Source organism: Lissotriton vulgaris, chromosome 8, assembly GCF_964263255.1.
Source record: "Lissotriton vulgaris chromosome 8, aLisVul1.2, whole genome shotgun sequence".
NCBI classification, from domain to species: domain Eukaryota; kingdom Metazoa; phylum Chordata; class Amphibia; order Caudata; family Salamandridae; genus Lissotriton; species Lissotriton vulgaris.
Window position 1 is genome coordinate 1,236,718,675 of NC_141696.1, and position 26,182 is coordinate 1,236,744,856.

At 46.7% G+C, this 26,182-nt stretch overlaps 1 protein-coding gene across 1 annotated transcript in view; it reads right to left on the reverse strand.

The window, feature by feature from the left end:
* Positions 1–15,451: 15,451 nt before the first annotated feature.
* Positions 15,452–26,182, reverse strand: part of LOC147698535 (cilia- and flagella-associated protein 337-like) — a 554,785-nt gene continuing 544,054 nt past the window's right edge. Inside the window, exon 30 of the mRNA XM_086935138.1 lies at positions 15,452–18,186. Within this exon, the coding sequence (XP_086791264.1) occupies positions 18,015–18,186 (172 nt within the window). The 3' untranslated portion in view covers positions 15,452–18,014. The remainder of the gene's footprint in view (positions 18,187–26,182) is intronic.

The window sequence follows — 26,182 nt, forward strand, 5'->3', positions numbered from 1 at the left end:
CTTTGGCCTTACCAGCGCCCCTCGGGTGTTCACCAAAGTGATGGCGGTGGTTGCAGCTCATCTGCGCAGATCAGGGGTTCCATTCTTCCCCTATCTCGACAACTAGCTGTTGAAGGCGGGCTCGCCCCGGACAGTTGACTCCCACCTCCAGTTATGGCAAACCTCCTGCAGTTGCTAGGGTTCTTCATCAATGTGCCGAAGTCGCACCTGATTCCCTCTCAGAAGCTCCTCTTCATCGGAGCGGCTCTGGATACGATGCACTTTCAGGCCTTTCACCCTGAACGGCAAGTCCAGTATATTCAGGCTATGATTCAGATCTTTCAGGCTCTATCCTGGGTTTCGGTCAGGATGACCCTGAGGCTGCTGGGCCTCATGGCCTCCTGCATACTGCTGGTTACTCATGCCAGATGGTATATGTGGGCTCTGCAGTGGGATCTGAAGTTCCAGTGGGCGCAGCATCAGGTTACGGATACGTCCCTCCTGGGATTGACGGCCATATGTGAGAGGCAGAGAACAGATGCCGCTAGTCTCCGGCGGAGTCGAGGCTCCATATCAACCTTCTGTAGCTTCAGGCGATCCGGCTTGCACTGAAGGCATTCCTTCCCTCTGTCAAGGGGAGAGTAGATCAGGTGTTCACATACAACACAACCGGGTGGGTGTTGTGGACCCTATGTCAGGAGGCCCTCCGCCTCTGGACATAGCTGGAACATCAAGGCATTTCCCTGGTGGTTCTACCCCTGGCAGGTTCATTGAACAACAGGTGCATGATGGATCACAAATGGGGTCTTCACTTGGTTGTGGCGCAAAGTCTCTTTCGACAGTGGGGAGAGCCTTGGATAGATCTATTTGCCACTGAAGAGAAGTGGAGTTGTGGTATGTTGTATGCCTTTCCACCTATAGCACTTCTGCCCCGAGTGCTGAAGAAGATAAGGCGCAACTGGGCCCAAGTCATTCTTGTGGCTCCAGACTGGGCTTGAAGAGTTTGGTATCCCGAGCTACTCAGTATGACCATCGATCCCCCGATCCGACTGCCTCTTTGGGAGGATCTTCTGTCGCAGCAGCAGGGGACTGTCCTCCACCTGAACCTGTCCAGTCTCCACCTCTTTACGTGGAGATTGAGCGGCGGCAGTTGATTCCCTTTGACTTGCCTCCTGAAGTCTGTCATGTCATTCTGGCAGCCAGGCGTCCCTCCACTAAGTTAGTATATGCCTGCACGTGGAACAAATTTGTGGCATGGTGCACTGCAAAGGATGTGGATCCCCTTTCTGCCCCTCTATCACAAGTCCTACTGTTACTTTTTTCTCTAGCCCAGCAGGACTTTGCTCTGGGCACTACCAAGGGCTACCTTTCTGCTATTTCGGCCTTGCGCAGTCTACCTGATCAGCCCTCTCTTTTCAAGTCCCCTGTTGTAAATAGATTCCTCAAGGGCATTACTCATCTTTCCCCTCCTATCCCATTCGTAATGCCACAGTGGGACTTGAATCTGGTTCTTACATTCTTGATGTGCGCTCCCTTTGAGCCTCTTCTCAACTGTCCTCTTCGTTTACTAACACTGAACACTGCTTTCCTGGTTGCCACCACCTCTGCTAGGAGAGTGAGTGAGCTTCAGGCTCTTTCTTGCAAACCTCCTTTTCTGTCTCCATCCAGACAAGGTTGTGCTCAGAACACGTCCATCTTTTCTGCCAAAGATTGTCACTGCCTTTCATATCAGGCAGACCATCACTTTGCCCACCTTCTTTCCGCCTTCGCATCCTTCCAGAGAGGAAGAGAGGCTCTACCATCTGGACCCAAAATGTGTGCTCTCATTTTACCTGAACCCCACACAACAGTTCCGGGTGGATGACCAGCTCTTTGTTGGATACGTTGGCGCCAAGAAAAGTCAGGCCATACACAAGTGGACTATCTTCCGATGGGTCGTCTTGTGTATTAAAGCCTGTTATTCTCAAGCGAAAAAGGAACATCCGGTGTGGCTGCGCGCCCATTCCACCAGGGCGACGGCTGCCACTACGTCATTGGGACGTGGTGTCCCCTTACAAGACATCTGTCACTCAGCTACGTGGGCCTCGTTGCACACTTTTACTAAGCACTATTGCCTGGACAGCCAAGTCCGGAGAGACGTCTTCTTTGGCCGTTCTGTTCTCCGGGACTTCATGGTGTGAACTTGGTTTGCAGACCCACCACCGGGTTTGGTATTGGTGGGCTATGATTCAGATCTTTCAGGCTCTATCCTGGGTTTCGGTCAGGATGACCCTGAGGCTGCTGGGCCTCATGGCCTCCTACATCCTGCTGGTTACTCATGTCAGATGGTATATGTGGGCTCTGCAGTGGGATCTGAAGTTCCAGTGGGCGCAGCATCAGGTTACGGATGCGTCCCTCTTGGGATTGGGGGGCCATATGTGAGAGGCAGAGAACAGAGGCCACTAGTCTCCGGCGGAGTCGAGGCTCCATATCAACCTTCTGTAGCTTCAGGCGATCAAGCTTGCACTGAAGGCATTCCTTCCCTCTGTCAAGGGGAGAGTAGATCAGGTGGTCACATACAACACAACCGGGCGGGTGTTGTGGACCCTATGTCAGGAGGCCCTCCGCCTCTGGACATAGCTGGAACATCAAGGCATTTCCCTGGTGGTTCTACACCTGGCAGGTTCATTGAACAACAGGTGCATGATGGATCACAAATGGGGTCTTCACTTGGTTGTGGCGCAAAGTCTCTTTTGACAGTGGGGAGAGCCTTGGATAGATCTATTTGCCACTGAAGAGAAGTGGAGTTGTGGTATGTTGTACGCCTTTCCACCTATACCACTTCTGCCCCCAGTGCTGAAGAAGATAAGGCGCAACCGGGCCCAAGTCATTCTTGTGGCTCCAGACTGGGCTTGAAGAGTTTGGTATCCCGAGCTGCTCAGAATGGCCATCGATCCCCCGATCCGACTGCCTCTTTGGGAGGATCTTCTGTCGCAGCAGCAGGGAACGGTCCTCCACCTGAATCTGTCCAGTCTCCACCTCTTTGCGTGGAGATTGAGCGGTGGCAGTTGATTCCCTTTGACTTGCCTCCTGAAGTCTGTCATGTCATTCTGGCAGCCAGGCGTCCCTCCACTAAGGTAGTATACGCCTGCAGGTGGAACAAATTTGTGGCATGGTGCACTGCAAAGGATTTGGATCCCCTTTCTGCCCCTCTATCACAAGTCCTACTATTCCTTTTTTCTCTAGCCCAGCAGGACTTTGCTCTGGGCACTATCAAGGGCTACCTTTCTGCTATTTCGGCCTTTCTCAGTCTACCTGGTCAGCCCTCTCTTTTCAAGTCCCCTGTTGTAAATAGATTCCTCAAGGGCATTACTCATCTTTCCCCTCCTATCCCATTCGTAATGCCACAGTGGGACTTGAATCTGGTTCATACATTCTTGATGTGCGCTCCCTTTGAGCCTCTTCTCAACTGTCCTCTTCGTTTACAAACACTGAAGACTGCTTTCCTGGTTGCCATCACATCTGCTAGGCGAGTGAGTGAGCTTCAGGCTCTTTCTTGCAAACCTCCTTTTCTGTCTCCTTTCGGACAAGGTTGTGCTCAGAACACGTCCATCTTTTCTGCCAAAGATTGTCACTGCCTTTCATATCAGGCAGACCATCACTTTGCCCACCTTCTTTCCGCCTTCGCATCCTTCCAGAGAGGAAGAGAGGCTCTACCATCTGGACCCAAAATGTGTGCTCTCGTTTTACCTGAACCGCACACAACAGTTCTGGGTGGATGACCAGCTCTTTGTTGGCTACATTGGCGCCAAGAAAAGTCGGGCCATACACAAGTGGACTATCTCCCGATGGGTCGTCTTGTGTATTAAAGCCTGTTATTCTCTGGCGAAAAAGGAACATCCGGTGTGGCTGCGCGCCCATTCCACCAGGGCGACGGCTGCCACTACGTCATTGGGACGTGGTGTCCCCTTACAAGACATCTGTCACTCAGCTACCTGGGCCTCGTGGCACACTTTTACTAAGCACTATTGCCTGGACAGCCAAGTCCGGAGAGACGTCTTCTTTGGCCGTTCTGTTCTCCGGGACTTCATGGTGTGAACTTGGTTCGCAGGCCCACCACCGGGTTTGGTATTGGTGGGCTATGATTCAGATCTTTCAGGCTCTATCCTGGGTTTCGGTCAGGTTGACCCTGAGGCTGCTGGGTAAGCATGGGCGGATTTTGCGGATCCATGATCCGCGGATTTTGCGGATTTGCGGATCGTGGATCCGCAAAATCCGCGGATTATGCGGATTTGCGGATCCGCGGATTTGGGGCAGGGCTTCCATGCGAGTGCACATGCCTCTTGTGTGTTTGAAAAGGTCTGAGAAAGATCAGTTCAGCAGATGAAGAGAAAGAAACCCCTGGTCACAAGAACAGCACGGGTATTGTGCTCGTGAAAGTCAAGGATGCAAAGGCCTCTATCCAGCATCACAGCTGATTTTCCACGGTAGAGTTGGGAAGAAGGCACACCTGTCCAGCCTCGACGACGCTCACGATTGTTTTTGGGCTAATGAATGAGTCACTGAATTTGAGCATCAACTAGTTCGAGCGACCATGTGTGTGTTACTATGCAATCGCCCCGACGGGCGCAGGGGTCCCTTGAGTGAGCTGTCCATCATAGTGGGTGAATGGCGGGAAGACGGTGCAAACCGCAAGTGTGTGGGTGGGGCCAAACGGGCAGGGCTACCATGCGAGTTCACACATGCTTATTGTGTGTATAAAAGGTCAGAGAAAGATCAGTTCAGCAGATGAAGAGAAATAAGCTCCTGGTCACAGAAACAGCACGGGTATTGCGCTCGTGAAAGTCAAGGATGCAAAAGCCTCTATCCAGCATCACAGCTGATTTTCCACGGTAGATTTGTGAAGAAGGCACACCTGCCTCGACGACGCTCACGATTGTTTTTGGGCTCACAGGAAGGGCATGTTGTAACTATTTTAGGATGGCGCCGGCAAGCTGCCAGCGCCATCCTAAAATACTTACTAAATTAGCTTCAACAGGAAGCTCTAATAGATAAAATAAAGCAGGTGCGAGCACCTGCTTTATTTTATCTATTAGAGCTTCCTGTTGAAGCTAACTTAGTAACTATTTTAGGATGGCGCTGGCAGCTTGCCGGCGCCATCCTAAAATAGTTACAAGTTGACAGGCCAGCCAGGCTTCAACTTTTGCCCCCGGAATCCGCAGCTCGCGGATTTGCGAATTTGCGGTAAATTCGCGGGAGTTCGCGGATCGCGAATTTACCGAAAATTCACAAAATCCGCGAGCGGAACGGATTTTGCGCTCATACTTACTGCTGGGCCTCATGGCCTCCTGCATCCTGCTGGTTACTCATGCCAGATGGTATATGTGGGCTCTGCAGTGGTATGTGAAGTTCCAGTGGGCGCAGCATCAGGTTATGGATTTGTCCCTCCTGGAATTGGGGGGCCATATGTGAGAGGCAGAGAACAGAGGCCGCTAGTCTCCGGCGGAGTCGAGGCTCCATATCAACCTTCTGTAGCTTCAGGTGATCCAGCTTGCACTGAAGGCATTACTTCCCTCTGTCAAGGGGAGAGTAGATCAGGTGTTCACATACAACACAACCGGGCAGGTTTTGTGGACCCTATGTCAGGAGGCCCTCCGCCTCTGGACATAGCTGGAACATCAAGACATTTCCCTGGTGGCTCTACACCTGGCAGGTTCATTGAACAACAGGTGCATGATGGATCACAAATGGGGTCTTCACTAGGTTGTGGCGCAAAGTCTCTTTCGACAGTGGGGAGAGCCTTGGATAGATCTATTTGCCACTGAAGAGAAGTGGAGTTGTGGTATGTTGTACGCCTTTCCACCTATACCACTTCTGCCCCCAGTGCTGAAGAAGATAAGGCGCAACCGGGCCCAAGTCATTCTTGTGGCTCGAGACTGGGCTTGAAGAGTTTGGTATCCCGAGCTACTCAGAATGACCATCGATCCCCCGATCCGACTGCCTCTTTGGGAGGATCTTCTGTCGCAGCAGCAGGGAACGGTCCTCCACCTGAACCTGTCCAGTCTCCACCTCTTTGCGTGGAGATTGAGCGGCGGCAGTTGATTCCCTTTGACTTGCCTCCTGAAGTCTGTCATGTCATTCTGGCAGCCAGGCGTCCCTCCACTAAGTTAGTATACGCCTGCAGGTGGAACAAATTTGTGGCATGGTGCACTGCAAAGGATGTGGATCCCCTTTCTGCCCCTCTATCACAAGTCCTACTATTCCTTTTTTCTCTAGCCCAGCAGGACTTTGCTCTGGGCACTATCAAGGGCTACCTTTCTGCTATTTCGGCCTTTCTCAGTCTACCTGATCAGCCCTCTCTTTTCAAGTCCCCTGTTGTAAATAGATTCCTCAAGGGCATTACTCATCTTTCCCCTCCTGTCCCATTCGTAATGCCACAGTGGGGCTTGAATCTGGTTCTTACATTCTTGATGTGCGCTCCCTTTGAGCCTCTTCTCAACTGTCCTCTTCGTTTACTAACACTGAAGACTGCTTTCCTGGTTGCCATCACCTCTGCTAGGCGAGTGAGTGAGCTTCAGACTCTTTCTTGCAAACCTCCTTTTCTGTCTCCTTCCGGACAAGGTTGTCCTCAGAACACGTCCATCTTTTCTGCCAAAGATTGTCACTGCCTTTCATATCAGGCAGACCATCACTTTGACCACCATCTTTCCGCCTTCGCATCCTTCCAGAGAGGAAGAGAGGCTCTACCATCTAGACCCAAAATGTGTGCTCTCATTGTACCTGAACCGCACTCAACAGTTCCGGGTGGATGACTAGCTCTTTGTTGGCTACGTTGGCGCCAAGAAAAGTCGGGCCATACACAAGTGGACTATCTCCCGATGGGTCGTCTTGTGTATTAAAGCCTGCTATTCTCTGGTGAAAAAGGAACATCCGGTGTGGCTGCGTGCCCATTCCACCAGGGCGACGGCTGCCACTACGTCATTGGGACGTAGTGTCCCCTTACAAGACATCTGTCACTCAGCTACGTGGGCCTCGTTGCACACTTTTACTAAGCACTATTGCCTGGACAACCAAGTCCGGAGAGGCGTCTTCTTTGGCCGTTCTATTCTCCGGGACTTCATGGTGTGAACTTGGTTCGCAGACCCACCACCGGGTTTGGTATTGGTGTGCTATGATTCAGATCTTTCAGGCTCTATCCTGGGTTTCGGTCAGGTTGACCCTGAGGCTGCTGGGCCTCATGGCCTCCTGCACCCTGCTGGTTACTCATGCCAGATGGTATATGTGGGCTCTGCAGTGGGACCTGAAGTTCCAGTGGGTGCAGCATCAGGTTACGGATGCGTCCCTCCTGGGATTGGGGGGCCATATGTGAGAGGCATAGAACAGATGCCGCTAGTCTCCGGCGGAGTCGAGGCTCCATATCAACCTTCTGTAGCTTCAGGCGATCCGGCTTGCACTGAAGGCGTTCCTTCCCTCTGTCAAGGAGAGAGTAGATCAGGTGTTCACATACAACACAACCGGGCGGGTGTTGTGGACCCTATGTCAGGAGGCCCTCGGCCTCTGGACATAGCTGGAACATCAAGGCATTTCCCTGGTGGTTCTACACCTGGCAGGTTCATTGAACAACAGGTGCATGATGGATCACAAATGGGGTCTTCACTTGGTTGTGGTGCAAAGTCTCTTTCGACAGTGGGGAGAGCCTTGGATAGATCTATTTGCCACCGAAGAGAAGTGGAGTTTTGGTATGTTGTACGCCTTTTCACCTATACCACTTCTGCCCCGAGTGCTGAAGAAGATAAGGCGCAACCGGGCCCAAGTCATTCTTGTGGCTCCAGACTGGGCTTGAAGAGTTTGGTATCCCGAGCTACTCAGTATGACCATCGATCCCCTGATCCGACTGCCTCTTTGGGAGGATCTTCTGTTGCAGCAGCAGGGGACGGTCCTCCACCTGAACCTGTCCAGTCTCCACCTCTTTGCGTGGAGATTGAGCGGCGGCAGTTGATTGCCTTTGACTTGCCTCCTAAAGTCTGTCATGTCATTCTGGCAGCCAGGCGTCCCTCCACTAAGTTAGTATACGCCTGCAGGTGGAACAAACTTGTGGCATGGTGCACTGCAAAGGATGTGGATCTCCTTTCTGCCCCTCTATCGCAAGTCCTACTATTCCTTTTTTCTCTAGCCCAGCAGGGCTTTGCTCAGGGCACTATCAAGGGCTACCTTTCTGCTATTTCGGCCTTTCTCAGTCTACCTTATCAGCCCTCTCTTTTCAAGTCCCCCATTGTAAATAGATTCCTCAAGGGCATTACTCATCTTTCCCCTCCTATCCCATTCGTAATGCCACAGTGGGACTTGAATCTGGTTCTTACATTCTTGATGTGCGCTCCCTTTGTGCCTCTTCTCAACTGTCCTCTTGGTTTACTAACACTGAAGACTGCTTTCCTGGTTGCCATCACCTCTGCTAGGAGAGTGAGTGAGCTTCAGGCTCTTTCTTGCAAACCTCCTTTTCTGTCTCCATCCGGACAAGGTTGTGCTCAGAACACGTCCATCTTTTCTTCCAAAGATTGTCACTGCCTTTCATATCAGGCAGACCATCACTTTGCCCACCTTCTTTCCGCCTTCGCATCCTTCCGGAGAGGAAGAGAGGCTCTACTATCTGGACCCAAAATGTGTGCTCTCATTTTACCTGAACCGCACACAACAGTTCCGGGTGGATGACCAGCTCTTTGTTGGCTACGTTGGTGCCAAGAAAAGTCGGGCCATACACAAGTGGACTATCTCCCGATGGGTCGTCTTGTGTATTAAAGCCTGTTATTCTCTGGCTAAAAAGGAACCTCCGGTGTGGCTGCGCGCCCATTCCACCAGGGCGACGGCTGACACTACGTCATTGGGACGTGGTGTTCCCTTACAAGACATCTGTCACTCAGCTACGTGGGCCTCGTTGCACACTTTTACTAAGCACTACTGCCTGGACAGCCAAGTCTAGAGAGACGCCTTCTTTGGCCGTTCTGTTCTCCGGGACTTCATGGTGTGAACTTGGTTCGCAGACCCACCACCGGGTTTGGTCTTGGTGGGGTATCTATTCTAAGGTAAGGAATATATCACTACGTGTTTCTTTCAGGTGAGCAAGTTACTTACCTTCAGTAACATTATATCTGTAAGAAACATTAGTTAGTGATAGATTCCTTACCGCCCCATCCATCCTCCCCATTCTGCAAACTGATTTCAAGGGTTAAGGTCATCCCTTTCAGGGCCCTCAATTGAATGCACCAGTGGTCAGTATCTTGCATGGCTTTGTGTTCCTGGCGCGGAACGCCGTGTACAGAACTGACATCAGCGTGCAAGTGCAATGTCCAAGTAGCTGCCACAACGTTATGCCGGAGACCACGATGCCACCTTCCGACGCGCAAGGGTACTGTTGACGAAAACTTTCTGGATCCAGTCTGACGCCTGGGGTAGATAGTCGATGATCTGTTCTTAATTTCCTGGCAATACATGTCTCAAACACTGACAGCAAATTATCTGATATGAGTAACATGATCAAGAGGGTCCAAGCCAAAACTCAAATAATCCAGCCAAGTTGCACTTGCTTCACTATTGTCGACAAACTATCAACATTACCATCCCTAATGGAGGAGCTCCTTTCCAACCCAAAAAAGACAACAAACATCGCAAGAGCAGAACAACAAACTAACCTAGGAAAAGACACCAAAAGTACAACCTCTAGTAGCACAGGAGCAAAAACCTCTCATTAAGACCCTAAAGTGCAAAGGGACTCTGGATCAAACCATCCCTGGGGAGAGCACAGGTTCTGGACAGGCAGACTCAGAATCTACCGGTACCCTGCAACAACAGGCAACTGGAGATCAAACCATCCCCGGGGAGAGCATTGGTTCTGGGCACCGAGATTCGGAGTCTACTTGTGACATGCAACAACAGGCAACTGAACGAGCAGTCAGCAGCTGTCACAGCCCGCTAGGATGGCTTAAAGGAAAGAAGAAGCAGGTAAAAAACAACAAGAAATGAAACATTGCTAAAAACAGTGGAGAAAAGGGAGGAAAAAGAATACCAACATAATGGCATATTGTCAAGCAGATACAGAGACACCAACAGGCAACAAAACAGCACAGAGGCCAACCTGGGCATTGATACCCCCGCAGACCACAGAGACCCCCTCTAGAGAGCCAATCCAAATGTATGACGAGGACATAGATTTCGAAGGGAAAAGCACGATCGACTGCCAGGCCAGCCATACCGCTGGACTAACAGTGAGGTACCAAAATGGGATTGCCTGTGGCACCTCAAACATCCTAGGGATTGAAGTACCATCAACTTTCACAGATATAAACCCTCTGAATCAGGGCGAAGTACAATCATTTTTCACAGATATAAACCCTCTGAATCAGAAGTGCCAGATGTAGTAACTAACCCTAGGAGCCACAGCCAGGAGGAGCCTAAGACCCAAAGTATCTTGCTCATCCGTGAGTATAAATCCAAAGGCCGGGGAGACATCTTGAACAGAGGGAATATCCTGCGATTATTAACATCCATCAGTAACCTGGCAGACACACGATCACGAGATCTGGAGTCTGTAGAGTTGAAAGATCTCAGACATCTGTCAGACCAAGAGATAACAAAGACAACCTGAGCCACATAGGATATAGCATAGAGAATCATGAAGGAGGAAAGCCAACTAAATGCCTGGGGGATCCGATTAAACCCCTATAAAAAAAACGGCTATCCAGAGCCTCTGCTAAAAAATCAACAAGAGCAGAAAGTCTGCAGGCCCATGAACATGCACAACATAGGGAAGACTCAATCTGTGCTCAAAGGGGCACAAAGTACCTCTGTTTCGCAGACGGAGACCAAAGCCTGGAGCCCTCCGCAAACAAGGGGAAGCAACAGACCAAATGATTGGACCTGGATGGCAATACCAATTAATACATGGACCAAGAGCACCGGACAAGGTGGGAAACAACCTGTAACAGGCACCTCTCAGCTACGAATGTGCTTGTGGAACATAAATGGACTAGGAAACAAATCCACGGACACACAGCTTTTGGTGTACTTTCAACATTTCAATCTCATCATACTACAAGAAACCTGGTCAGATGAACCATATCAATTGCACAGCTATAAATCATACCAACTTCCGGTTGCTAGAAGTGCCAAATTCGGGAATCAAAAAGGAGGTCTTACAATCTACACCTCAATCAAGAGTATAAACACAATCAAGGAACAGGACACCAAAACGACAAGAACCAATAGCATAAAAGCATACATTTTGACTTAGGAGGAGACCACACCAACCAACAATTTATACCATTAAACATTTATCTCCATCCACGTGATAAAAAAGCTGTAATGAAACTCCTGGGCTCTGAACTAACGAGGATACTTTCAGAGGAGTCAACCCCGAATCTTATTGTAACAGGGGACTTTAACATGCGTCTTTCGGGCCGCTGGATAGGGATAATTTAGTGGAAGAACAATTTCTGGCATGGGGTATCCCGCACCAAGAAGAATGCGAATGGGGGCAAAGAAACCAGGCTATCAAAAGAACTCCTAAAGGACATAAAACACAGGAGCCTGGTGGCATTAAATGGATGTTTCCATGGGGATTGCCCGCCGGCAGCAACTTTTCACAATGCACTAACCCACACAACAATAGATTACACTTTTGTATCAGTATCATAGATCAGTAAAATCTCAGACTTTCGGATAGGAACATCAGACCTCCGCGATCATCTACCACAAGAGATTACGCTGAATATACGTGGTATAACACTAACCCTGCCAGTGGGGAATCCGAGAACAATGTACACAGTCAACTGCAGAAGAATTAAATGCAAAATGCGCAATCTGGAAAGTTTCCTGGTCGAGGCAAAAAACCTCTGGGAGGAAAACAAATTGATGAATACAAGCACCTTAACCTGCTGGGACAACTTTACTAAAAGTTTTGGGAAGCCAACACAAAAAAAGAAGAATGTTGCGCAACTACAGAAGCAAACTCCCAACGGAGATTACTCCCTGTGCCACATAGCCAGTATTGATACCAGCTTGCAAATACACAAAAGACCCGACTAAGAAATCTCAAAAGAGAAATAAATAGCGCAGTGCGGAGGCTCCGTCAAACGGGCCCAGAAGATGGCATTCAAAAAGAACTAAGGAACCTAAAAATCAGCAAGAAGAAACTCATCTGGAAAGCAAAAAGGGAAACAGAAGACAAGCTGTGGGCAAAACTTCTACACGATGCAAAAACAAACAACAGCACAAGATTTTGGCGCACAGTGAACAGCTTACAGAACCCAAGGGCACCTGGAATAAATTTACACCTGACAGAAGAAGCCTGGGTTAATTATCTCTGGCATCATTTCAATACCGACCAATACGACATTACGTCGAAGTAAAAGGAACTGGGAGTTACCTATCGGATCAGGATAAACCACAGGAGGAGGGTTATAATGCCTTCAGGAACAAACAGATCATGAGCAGGATTGTGAAAGACAGGGCAGAGGGGGCGACGGACCCTAAAGGCGTCCCAACAATCTTACACAAGCAAGACCCAGGTTATTGGGCAGCAGCATTATTACTACTTTTTAAACAGATCACTGAAGTGGAAAGAATACCAGATTCCTGGAAGGAGGCAATGATCTCCACAATTCACAAGAAAGGCAGCAAGAACGAATCAAAAAACTACAGGCTTGTTGCAGATAATGATGCCAAATACGCAGGCCTTTTAATGGAAAAAAGAACAGATTTGGTGACCATAATGGCAATAATCCCTATCAACCAAATGGGATTTGGGGAATTTACTGGAACAACAACGAACATACTCGCCTTATCCCTTCTGATAGATGCTGCCAAAAAGGTCAATCAACCACTCTTTTTGTGCTTCATAGATTATTGATCTGCCTTTGACAACATCGACTGGAAGAAACTATGGGACAAACTATCCAAAAGAATAATCCCATAGAGCCTATTGACTTAACTGGTTCTACTCCATACTGACCAAGGGGCTGAAACAAGGCTGAATTTTGGCCCCGACTTTGTTTAATCTTTTTATGTCAGACCTCTCAGTCGAGTTAGAGTGCTGTAATTCCCACGCCCCAAATGTGGGAGGTCTCAGCCTTTCAAACGTACTCTACGTCGACGACCTCGTACTAATCAGCCGCACTCTGGTTGGCTTTCAGCAGCTAATAGACATCACAATCAACTTCTCTGCCAAGAACGGATTACAAATAAATCTAGACGAATCAAAAGTGATGGAGCTAAACCAGAAAAAGAATGCACACATACACTGCAGGCAACTGGGAGGACTCCCACTTGATATTGTTGAATAGTAAAAGTACCTGGGCATAATATTGGACAGTAAATGTACGTTCTTGCAACAAAAAGAAACCATAGTAAGAAGAGGGAGTGCAGCAATGGTTGCATTAAAAATCATAAAACTTAAAATTACTGGCCCAAGTCTCACTCCTTTGCTACAGGTAATCCAAGCAAAGCTCCTCCCCACTATCATCTACGGGAGCGAGTGCCTGCGAGGAAGAGACACAGACACTTTGGACAGCACGGTGGCTAGGGCAATGACAATAATATTCAATCTCCCCAAATATACCTCGCCTGCACAAATAAGACTAGAATTAGTCTTACGGAATCAACAAATGGCACGTAAGGGTGCCTTCTTCAAATGCTGGCACAAAATAAAAGGAGCTGATTCTGGTTCACTCAAGGTGCACCTTTGGAACGAGCTTAAGTCAAAAAAGGCAATGCGGCGATGACCTACTTGCAAGACTCAATAGATTATCAGGCCCTACGAGATCTTTGGAAGAGTGCTGGGTTCCACAAAAGCTTCAAAGAATTGGTAAATAAAACAGTAAAAATTATGTCCCTGGTGGAGGGCAAAGCCGCATGAAAGAAAAGGGCACACAATGGGTTTGTCTTACAGAGCTTCTCCAGAGGTTCCCTCCAACTCAACTTAGGTGCAGGCTTCACGGGAATGATAAAGGAAAGATACCTTCATTTCCTTCCATCATTGCTTCATTTGCCCCCATGTAAATGGCCACAGACAACAACCCATTGTCGATTATGCGGAGAATCAAAAGACGATGTGCTACACTTACTGTGCATTTGCGGGAGACTAAACAAGGAACAAACAGCCACATGCATCAAAGTCCGGTTTTGCGATTCCTAATTTGCGATTTTTACCGAATCGCAAATAAGGAATCGCAAAACGGGATGCATGATTGAAAGTGCATAAAATTTGCGATTCGGTAAAAATCGCAATTTTTACCGAATCGCAAATATTGTGCGTATTCCAATTTGCGATTTCGCAATTCCCATTGATTCCTATGGGCCAAAAGGCCCATAGGAATCAATGGGAATTGCGAATTCGCAAATTAGAATTTGCAAAATGTTGATACATTCCATGAGTGCAGGGGGGGTCCAAAGGACCCCACCCGGCACCCCTGAAATGTATTTTGAAGTGCATGTTTCAAACACACATGTCCTAAGGACATGTGTGTCTGTAACATGACAGTGTTTTTAAATGCAAATTAGAGTATTTTAACACATTTTCGCAAATTACCACGAGGTTTAACCTCGTGGTAATTTGCACCCCCTAATTGCAAATTCGCAATTTTAAAATTAATCATGCATTGCTTTTAAGGAATCGCAAATTTGCGATTCCTTAAAAGCAATCGCATTTTTGGAATTCGCTAAAAATTGCGATTTTACCAAAAATGCTTGATGCATCCCAAAAATCTAATTAGGAATCGCAAACGGACGAATTTTGCGATTCGCACCGTTTGCACTTCCTAAATAGGTTGATGCATGTGGCCGATAGACTCATATTAAAACCTGACTTGAAGAAAAAGGGGATAAGAACATGCAGCCAGGTTGTGAAAGCATACTTCGAAGGCGGGGATATCCAGCTAGCCTGCTGTCTGATCCAATTTATGGGTACAGTAGGTAAAATGTTAAGCTGACCAATAGGGCACTACACCAGGCTTCCAAGAATCAGCCACCGCCGTGCTAGCACTCAAGAAATGCACCTCATCTCCTGTTGATATTGCACTGTGCCCGCCCAAGCTTTTGGGAGCCCCACTCAAGAACACGCTACACAGGAGGAACCAACAACCCTACCTTGTACTAGTACGGCAGTTTTAGACCCCTTAGATTTAACAAATCCCTTTAACAATGTCAGACCGTCGCCCTAGCCAAAAATGACCTGCTAACGCTGGTACACAACTAAGAGTTTCAATTCGGACAATCTGTCTTCTAATGTTTTATTTATGCAATGGTTTTATCTAAATTCAAATCATGGTTTTATAATATGGAGAAGCATGTATTATTGTTGCAATTGTTTTAAGTAATCACGCAGATTTTACTTACTTTCTTGCATGGTATGGCAGAATAACCTGAAGTGGAAGAAAGCATCCCCTTAATGTATGACGTTTCTTCTTTCTTTTAACAAAACATACATTTACTCAAGCATTGTGTGCAAAAATACTTTATTGATAACAAAGAAAGTAATTTCAATCAAAAGAAGGTAAAATAAATTAAAAGTGCACCACAGACATTGTAAGCACCTGTCATCATATATTTGTACTACCTAAATGTTATTCAGGAGCACAATGTAATACGTTGTTGTTATTTCGCACTTTTAATTCAATAGAGGTTAAAAATGTTTCAAGAAGAAGGCAGCAGCAGTGCTAGGCATGTTAGTTTATTATTGCTGTCGGCCTTTCAAGAGCTTTTTAAGCCGCCTGCTCATTTTGTCGTAAAGCGAGGTAGAAGACAGTGGAGGCATATTATCAAGAAAGGGCGTTACATTATCACCGCTTTTATCGGCAGGAAACTGCCGATAAAGCTGCGATAATGGGTTTGATAATATGCTCTATGAATTCCAATCGAAGCCCATGTTAGATGTGAAGACATGTAACATGTGCTTCGATTGGAATTCGACAGAGCATATTATCAAGCCCATTATCGGCGCTTTATCGGCAGGTTCCTGCCGATAAAAGCGGCGATAATGTAACGCCTTTTCTTGATAATATGCCCAGTGGACCTTTGAATCCATGAAGACCTCTGAGTTTTTTTTTAAATTCACTAATGCAGTGGAACATGCAATATAATGGTCCTCTGCTTATAGATTAATGGCTGTGTGTGACAACCAACTGAGTAATAAGTCCAGCCTGCTGTTCAAGGTAACAAAAAATTACATTTTCCAGATTTTACACATAAATAAATTCAGTGAAGATTATTGGTATATTTGTTGGACATTCTGAAAATCGGATTAGGTTTTACGTTAGGTTTTATGTTGTAGGTCAACGAGACCTAACTAGCGCCAAAGGGAGGGCTTATAAAATGAGAACATTGGGTTCGAATCTCCGAGGTATTTCCTCATTTCAGTGAGACTTAAAAACACAAATAGCCTGATTTATGAGTGCAACACTACTTTCCTAAATCAGAGAATTTGGGGTATATTTACAATAGGGATGTCTCGACTGGATCGTCACTTTCAGCGACGTTCTGGTGCCGCTATGCCCGTCTCCATAACTACAAAGCAGCGTTAAGCCACTTTTTTTGCTTAATGCTGCCTTGTAAACATGACCAGTTCTTTACATGCAACACTTAGGAGCTTATTTACAAGCCCCTTGCACCGCCAGTGTGTCACTTTGAACATGGGAAAAAGTGACATGCCGGTGGCGCAAGGAGCTTGTAAATAAGCGTCTTAGAGTGAAAGGGGCGTGCAATGGGTGTTGCTGTGGGCTTGCCACTGCAAGACCCATTGCTTTTTGACGCTGCAACACACATAGCAAGAGTAAAACGCCATTATTGTTGATTTATGTGCTGGAAAGGAAACCTTCCTGCACAATAACAATCAAGAAATAATGACAATTTGCTACTTCTATATTTGCTGCATCACCATATGTGGGTTTGGGCAAAGATTGTAAGTTATCATGCAAGAGCATTTGTTAGAATGGCAAAACGAGGAGAAATACTTGTATTTCTCCTCGTTTTTGCTTTTTCTAGTGTGCTGCACACTGCAGCAAACAAAGAAAGAACAAAACACCATTATCGAATGTTTATGCGAAAGAAGGGACACCTTCCTTCAAATAAACAACCTTTCCCTGCAATGCAAGCACCCTTGCACTCTAGTGCAAGGGTGCCTGTGTTGGCGCTACGCAGCTAATTCTAGTACCAGCGCTAGGGGAAACACAGGAGAGTGCCGTATTGGTGTACATATGGCACGTCCATGTATTTTGGAAATGACGGAGCGTGTCACTGTAAAATTTGGTGCAGATCCACGCTGTGACATTTCCTTGTACATATACCCCTTGGTTTAGCACTTTTTAAATAGGTTTACTGTGAGTAAATCATTCAGCAGAGATAGGGCATGGTTATTACAGGTATGAAATGCCCTGTGAATTTGTGAATTCCAACATATGATTGCATTTGGGGGTAGTCACAAGCTCCTCTCCAGCCACATTCTACCCTTACAGAGGTTGAAGATTTAGTGTAGCTAATGGAAAGAGCAAATCCTTTTGCATGTGGGAAGGGGAATGGAACACCTGTTAAGTTGGTGGAAGTGTGGAGAAAGGATTAAGTACATGGGGAAAAGTATTTCCCAATGGGCGTATCAAAAGGTAGCAAGGGTATTTGCACATTTGATGGGGATTTTAGTGAAAATATATGCGGAGCTGTAATCTAAAAATATTATCCAGGATTGCTGTTGCATATTTCAGACATTAACTGGAAAAGTTTCGCAATCTAGGGTATCTAGAAATTTTGAAATCTGCACCCATAAGTGTCCAGAAATCTGCAGATGTAGATGTCCCACATATCAGGTGAATTGGGTCAATTGCCTACCAGGCCTTAGAAAGATTCTTGACCAATTTCACAAGTTACAGGAACAGTGAACAAATGACATACATGACCTCCTAAGCCGCTGACAAGAACACTGCTTTTTCCAGACGGACACAATTGTTGCACATCACAGAAGAGCTAGGCATTATCTTGATCAATTTTTCACAGTTATCTTCAGAAATTCCTAATGCATGCTATTCTTCATGTAAGATGGCTTTGAAGAAATCCGTGCCGGCAGCAGACAAATCCGGCTTCTCACAGATGAACGGAGAATTTTCAATATCAAAATATTGCAGCTTGTGAAATTCATTTGGCCCTCCATGGTTTAGTGGTTTGTTTGAGCTCTTGTAATGTTCATGCCGTAACCTACACAAAGTAAACACAAACAAGGACTGTTTATTGACATTTTAGGCTTAGTCCAGATTGTAGTATGGTGGATTCTGGTGTTTGTTGGCTGATGGAAGGAAGGTTGGGGGGCATTGGTATCATCCGAGGGACCATTTAATTGACCGTGCCATTAGTGTGCCCCACCTCCACTCAGCCACCATAGTCAGTTCTCTTCATTACTGGCCCATTCAACTAACATTCACATTTTGCTTCTGCCAACCAAATAGTCAAGTCAAAGTCAAGTCAAAAACCACTTTATTCGATTTAGTTAAAAATCAGAAAAGCATTCTACAATCACAAAAAGGGGCAATACAAATTCATGAGAAATTACAAAGTCAATAGATCAATAGTATTTACATATTCACAATATTAAAAGTAATTAAAATACATCAATAATAATTAATATATTCACAATTTAAAAATACAGCTAAAAAAAGGAGTAAATATTTCGCTAAAAATTTACAAATACACAAAACATTATCCATTTCATCCTTCAGTGCAAAACCCTTATGTTACATTTTAAGTCTTCTTCTCCTGATCCTAACCACAGCAACAAGATAATTGGCCACCCTAAACATAGCCAAAGCAGAATCCAATAATTGGAGATACAGGAGGGCAGGTTTTGCCTGATGGAAGGCTTTATCCTTCAGTAATGGAACCAGGTATTTCTGTCTGGGCACAGTAAAAAAATGACAGAACAACATAAAGTGCATATTATCTTGTGTTGAAAAGTTGTCGCAATTGCAGACAGGGGCGTCCTCCTCCTTATACCAGCCTTGACTATCACAAAGAACCGTATAAATCTGATTAAACCGAAGTTTAACCAGAAGCCACCTGTGAAAGGGGATGTTGACAATGGTAAGGTATGGTTGTATAGTAAGGCGGGTAATGGTCAGGTAATGGGCTCTGACCGTGGTTTTAGTCAGTTGGCGTTCCTCCCTCTCCACATTTTTCAATTTAATGAAGTTGAGCTTAACCCAATCTAAATCAGATTTCTTTAGACCTTGAGGGACCGAAAAAATATCGGGACGTCCAAGGTCCGAAGAACACTTTTGAATGTATGATAGCCAAGCAATATTTTTGAAATTGTCCAGTTTTAGACAGTCCACCAGTATTTTATGATTTAGACCTAGATTGTTATTGGTCCAGGTCCTTATCCATAGCAAAATGGGAGCCATTAGAAGGGTGTCAGAAATGTACCCTAGACCAAGTTCCTGGTGAACTGAGAATGTGGCTGTAGATTGGGGAAGCCCTAATATGGATCGAAGGAACTTGTTTTCTTCCCTTTGGACCGATTCGCCATTCACATAACCCCACAGACCTGAGCCATACCTGGCTATTGCCACAGATTTCGCCCTATACAAGTTTAGTAAAGCACCAGTTGGCTTCCCACCCAGTCTCCTGGAGAAACTTAAAATAGCATTAGCCGAGCTCCTAACTGCTTTAGTTTTAGCTGTAATTTGGGGAGCCCAGCTCCCCTTGGTGTCAAAAATTACACCCAAATAGGTAAAAATGTTGACGTTAGTGATCACGTCGCCATTGCAGTAGAACTGTTTAGAATTGTTTTTAACAGCCCCAAAAGCCATGACGTGAGATTTGGAGTTATTTATCAGTAAGTCCAGTGAAGACATAAAGTCATTAAAAGCATTTAAAAGTCTTTGCAAACCTATGGGGGTCCGAGCTATCAAAGCTGCGTCATCCGCGTACAGGAGAACAGGAATACGGGTATCCCCTGCACGCGGAATGTCCAAGGTAGCAGTTAAAAGAGTCTTCTCGAGTGAATTTATATAAAGAGTGAACAGCATGGGAGCAAGAATGCAACCCTGCCGCACGCCCCTACTCGATTTGAACCAAGCTGTACGATTACCTTCTTGGTCCATTCTAATGGAAGCTTTTAAATCCTTGTGTAGTTCTGCCAGGAAATATACAAGGGGTGGATCAAGTCCCAATTTTAACAACATGGTCCACAGCCGGGCTCTATTAACTAAATCAAAGGCCGTGGACAGGTCCATAAAAGCAACAAAAATTGACCCCTTTTTAGCAGTAGTGTATTTCGAAATTATCAAATGAAAATTTAAGCATTGGTCCTCTGTCCCTCTGCCTGCATGAAACCCGTACTGGGCATCTGCTAGAATGTCTTTTTCTAGGGACCAAGTATTAATTCTAGCTAACAGAACCTTGCCCAAAATCTTCATAGAAGAATCCAATAAAGAAATTGGTCGAAAACACTTGGGGTCACTTCTTTGGCCCTTTTTAAAAATGGGTACTATAATTGAACATGCCCAGGTTTTTGGCAAACCCCCCTCATGCACACAATTAAAAACATTGGCTAAGATCTCAGGCCACAACTCAGGGTTAAGTTTGTAGAGGTCCAGAGGTACCCCATCTGGGCCCGGAGCTTTGTTGGCAGCAGAGCCTAAAATTGCCAGCTCTACTTCTGATTTCATGAAAATTAACTTAGTAGGAGAGGATAGGGAGTAGGGTATTGCAAACGCCTCAACTGTTTCATTTGAGCCATATATATTGGAAAAATGATTAATCCAGTCTGCTTCAGGGATATTTATTTCAAGATCCACGTTATTAGTATTAGCAAATAAAGGATTATTAATTATGGCCCAAAATTTGGAGCTTTGTTTAAGGGTTGTGGAATCCATTAAAGAATCCCATGCTTCATCTTTGATGGCTTTTTTTTGTAATTTAACCGCCATTGCATATTCTCTTCTCAACTGTGCCACCAAAGACCTATCTCTAGGGGATTGTTTAAGGGCTTTTAACAAAGCCGAGTGTGCCTTCGAGCAAGTGCGGTCAAACCACCTAAACACTGGGGCAGGACCCCTCCTCGGTTTTGCTGTGAGCTCTTTTTCTATTCTGGCACAAATAGCTTCAAAGGCACTAACAACCTCCCCCCCCCTCCTCTCTCCATCCCTACATTTCTCAATTTCAACTGCCATATGTTGCTCAATTAGACCATGAAAGTCCTCTGGGCAAACTTTACACCATTTAAGGCGCCTTCCCTGGTCTCTGCTCCTTACATCCCTTGTGGAGGTAGCCCTTTGTTCCCCTTTGCACAAACCAGAGAGAGTGTCCAGAACCAACAGCACCGGGTTGTGGTCACTGAACCCACTTACAATTGCATTATAAAACAATACATAACGTAGGAGCCCCGGGGACATAAAAAAGTAATCAATAATCGATTTGCTGCCCCTCGCGTTGTACGTGACCACACAGTTTGTTGGGTCTGCGAACCCTGGCTCATATAAATCACTAGATGATAACAGGTTTTCCATTGCCACGCCCTTAGGGCTATGTTCAAAATGAGGCAACGATGTGTGATCTGGACCGGTATCATCTACAATCTGGCAGTGAGACTCACACAAATGAACATTAAAATCACCCATCATTATTAACTGAACAAAGGTGGTTTGATTTGACATGTAATTGGTTAAAAAGGCCGATAAACCTTCTTAAACAGAATTAGGGGGCCCCCCTTGCATGGAATTATAACAATTTATAAACACAATCTTGTTCTTGTCTGCCAAACGAATTTCCACCAGCTGAAAAAAGTGAGAGGAACTGGGGATTTCTCTAACATTCCCTGCTATTTTGACTGAAACAAGAAATAGCAAACCCCCTCTATCCCTTCCCGCCGTGGAGCTCTGGGCATCAACAAAAAATGAAATGTAACCATCTACCCAGAAACCCTTATCTTTTGACCAAGTTTCTTGTAAGGCAACTATATCGTGTTCCTTCAGTTGTTGTAGCCAAATCGGGTCATCCTGTTTTGCCCGTAGGCCCGCAATATTCCATGATAATAACCTGATATGCCCTTTGCCCGATTGTAATGGGTCATTTATAACAGTTTTAACCATGGCCTCAGGTGTAGTAGCCTCTGCATTGCCTAGGCATGGGACAGTCAGGTTTTCGTGTTCGGGCTCTACTCATTCAATATCTATTCTATCGGCTAGGGCCACGAACCTATTTGACAACAATAAATCATTTGAAGGAATGTTCCTTACAGCATTAAGTAAGCCATTGCCCTTGGTTGGCTTAGTCACCCAATCATTAGTAACCATAGGTGAAATAAGTTTGTCCTCCGCCCAAGCGTTTTCAGTAAAATGTGACTTGTTATTCTCCACAGCAACCGGTCTATGGACTCGGGGGTAGAAAAAGCCAAGGGGCATCGCCCGGACACCTTTACTTACAGGGTCCAAAGGGGAGTTGTCCCAAAAGAGTCGGCTGGCGACATTTCTAGATTTAAAATTAACAATGACACAATCTCCAGCTACCTCTTTCTTGCTTGTGCCCACCCAATTGACCCTTCTGCTTGTTACAATATTGTCTGCGATATTACTTTCTCCCGTGCAGTTAGCATTACACCATTTTTTAACATGCCTGAGAAGAGTGTCATGATGTTCCACCTCCCCATCTTCAAGTTTAGGCACGTTAACTAAGATTGCAACAAAGGGTGTTGCATCCGGAGGTAGATTTATTGGGGGTACCCTTCTTACCACAACCCCCTGCTGGCCTCTAGGCTTTACAGAGGTAATTACACTGGGAGCAGCCTCCGTTGTGGGGATATATATCCCATTATCCACTTTCCCTTTTTTTGGAACAGGGTTATCAATGGTCACTATAGGGGTGACAGCCGACCTAATTGTGGATGGACCCCCGCCCTTGGGAGCAGAAACCTGCGCAACTGTTGACATGGTGCCGTAGGCATAGAGGAGGAGGGGGCCCGAGTATTAAGGGCATCATTGATGCGGTCACATTTTGCCATAAGGTTCTTGACACAATCCTTCAGAGTCTCAGTGATGTCAGAGGCAATCTGGATCAATGCGGTTTCCAGTCTTTCTGTAAACAGTTTTTCCAGTAGGGCCGAAATACCCTCCTCAGTTACATAAATTGGCTGTAGAGGACCAGCCTGGCTTAATGCAGTCCTTTCTGCAACCCCCGGGGTCATAGGGAATGATGGTATCACAGTTTCGGACAAAGCCGGGAACGGAAGAACTGTGGCGGATTGTGGCAGAATGAGTCTACATGACTCAATAATGACCCGAGGCTCCAACGGGATACAGTTTATAACAGAGGCATTGGATGTGTTAACAGCCCCAGGGCTAGAAGCAAGACCCAGCTCATGCTCTGACTCAGCGATCTGCGTTGATAGCTCCCCCACCTTTGTTGTTAAGTACTTGATAATGCTGGTTGTGTACTTTGGCACCTTCGCTTTCGCTTCGCCTGCCGCCGATGTAGCCAGTTTGCGCTTACCCATGATGAAAGGGACGTGGCCCGTCCCGTCCCTGGTCGTCCTTGGACGGCCTTAGACGGCCCGCCCTCTGCCCGGGCTCCGCCCGGCGTCGCCCGCGCACGTCCCGCGACGCGGAGGGATAGGCTGGGCTTTGTAGCGCCTCCGGGCGCGAAGACAGCGGGACACAGGAAGTACACGCAAAGCCCGCTGGGAGCTGTAGTCTCCAGCCGCTCCTGGATGGATGATGGCGGCGAGACCTACAGCGTTCCCAACCCAGGGGCAGGAGCTGCGTGCTGGCGTGCTGTCCGGTGAGTGAGCCTGCTGCCGTTTGACCCCTGCTCTACCGAGGGATAGGCTGGGCTTTGTAGCGCCTCCGGGCGCGAAGACAGCGGGACACAGGAAGTACACGCAAAGCCCGCTGGGAGCTGTAGTCTCCAGCCGCTCCTGGATGGATGATGGCGGCGAGACCTACAGCGTTCCCAACCCAGGGGCAGGAGCTGCGTGCTGGGGTGCTGTCCGGTGAGTGAGCCTGCTGCCGTTTGCCAACCAAATAATGCAGCATGGTCCAATGAGTCAATCCTCTATAGTCATTGACTTTCCTGCATTGTGAGTGGGGCATTTTGTCTGATCTCATGTGCACATCTACCTAAAAACAAGTGCACTTCAGTGCTAGGGCTAGTCGGCCAATACTTTACTTTGCAATGATTATTCTTCCCATTATTTATGTTTAAAAAAAAAAAGAAAATCAGAATTTTAAGTTTAAACTAGGTTTTTACGTTATAGTAAACCAAAGTCAATTGTACATTTTCTTTGCACCAGTAAGAATGCTTCTTCGGGTGTGCTACGGAGCCAGACTGGCAAGCTTGGTGGCCCATTAACATGTTCCCTCCGTCTTGCTCATTCCAAATTGCTAAGAACTTGGGGGTCAAGATGGACAAGGGTCTGACGTTAAGATCCCAGATCCTGGGTGTGACGGGCACATGCTTCGGCCTCCTTAAGATGCTGCGGAGGTTTCTACCTCTTCTGTCTGAGGAACATAGGAAGCTGACTGTGCAGGCTCTGATCAGCTCTAGGTTGGATTATTCCAACGTTCTATACCTGGGCCTGCCAGAGTACCTGCTGCAGCGGCTCCAAGTTGTGCAGAACGCGGCCGCGAGGGCCATTTTTGGCCTTAACAGGCGAGCCAGTGCTGCTGGCTTGTTGCAGACTTTACATTGGCTGCCTATCCGTAAACGGATTGTCTTCAAGGCATTAACTTTGGCCTATAAAGCTCTTCATGCGGTGGGAGCGAAGTACCTCCAAAGGAGACTTGCCTTTTACCATCCAGCTCGCTCTCTTAGGTCAGAATCTCTGTTCCTGGCGGCTGTGCCGCGAGTGAAGAGAGCCCGCATTGGAGGCCGCTCCTTCGGACTGCTGGCGCCACAGTTGTGGAACACCTTGCCGCTAACACTCCGGGGAGCCACCAGCCTACTTGCATTTAGGAAAGGCCTCAAAACCTGGCTGTTTACCCTCTAGGCTGTTCTGCTGTTCTCTCTGTTCTCTTTCTGTTTTTCACCTCGTTTTTTATTACTGTGTTGTGTTATTTTGCTGTAGGTCTCCTTATTTAAAGCGCCGGGACACTCTTTTTGAGTAGCCGTGCGCTATACAAAAACAAATATAACATAACATAACATAACAATTGCCTTGGCGTCTGGTTCAACGAAGGGGCCAAACCAGAGGTCCATCTTAACCATCTCAGAACCAAGGAGCTTATCGGCAGCTTGAAATGTTTAAACCACCAGCTAGAAAGCCCAACAGCTGACGCAATATCAAACATCCTGCGAGCTAAGCTAGTACCCACTCTGGCCACTTAGCCTTCCCCGGAAAGCTTGCCTCGTGCCTTACGTACTTCCAAACAACGGCCTACAAAAATCTTCACCTTATCCTCAGCATGCAAGGAGGGCAAGGATGAGGCTGGAGCTTGGACTGGCAACCCGGACCTTATCCGCCTAGGCGAACTAACAAAATACAATAAAAGGACTCTGCATGCTCCAAGTCTGTCTCTTACAGCCCAACTTAAAACAATGTTTGAAGAAGAAGACTCCCCATGGCACGCACAACTACTATTAGCTACCAGTGTACTGAGGATCGAGACTACAAACTTGACCAACACGAATATCTCTCTGTCAACATGCAAAAAAGCAGTGAATTCACAGACCATACAAGACTCATTCGAACAGTACATTGAAAGGATCAGCACAAGCCATCCTCTATAGCTCTGCACACCTCCTACATCCAGGGGAAAGCTCAGCCATACTTCAAGCATTCACTGTCTGTTCAGGTTTGAAAGAAAATCACCCAGATGAGGCTACTAGCACTGTCTATTGTTGACTTTAATACACATGTGGGCCCTTAGGGACAGGCAATCTTCCTATAGGGTTTGTAACTACCATCTCGAGCCCTGGCTTCACCTGCTGTGCTGCTGCCCCCACATTGCCAATGACCAACGTCGCCTCCTAATCCATCTTTACCGAGCCAATGACCTCAGACTTTGCAGGGAGGCATCGGATACATGTTTTTCCAATAACACCCCACAGTCTCTTGCACGGTTGGGGAAATTCATTGATGCTATCTGAGCAGCACTGTCTACTGACAGCCCACCGGATGAAACTCGACCAAGACCAGCGAGACACCCGACCCAGAGAACACAAGCCCTAAATCATAGATCTTTGTAAAGGAAAAAAATATTTT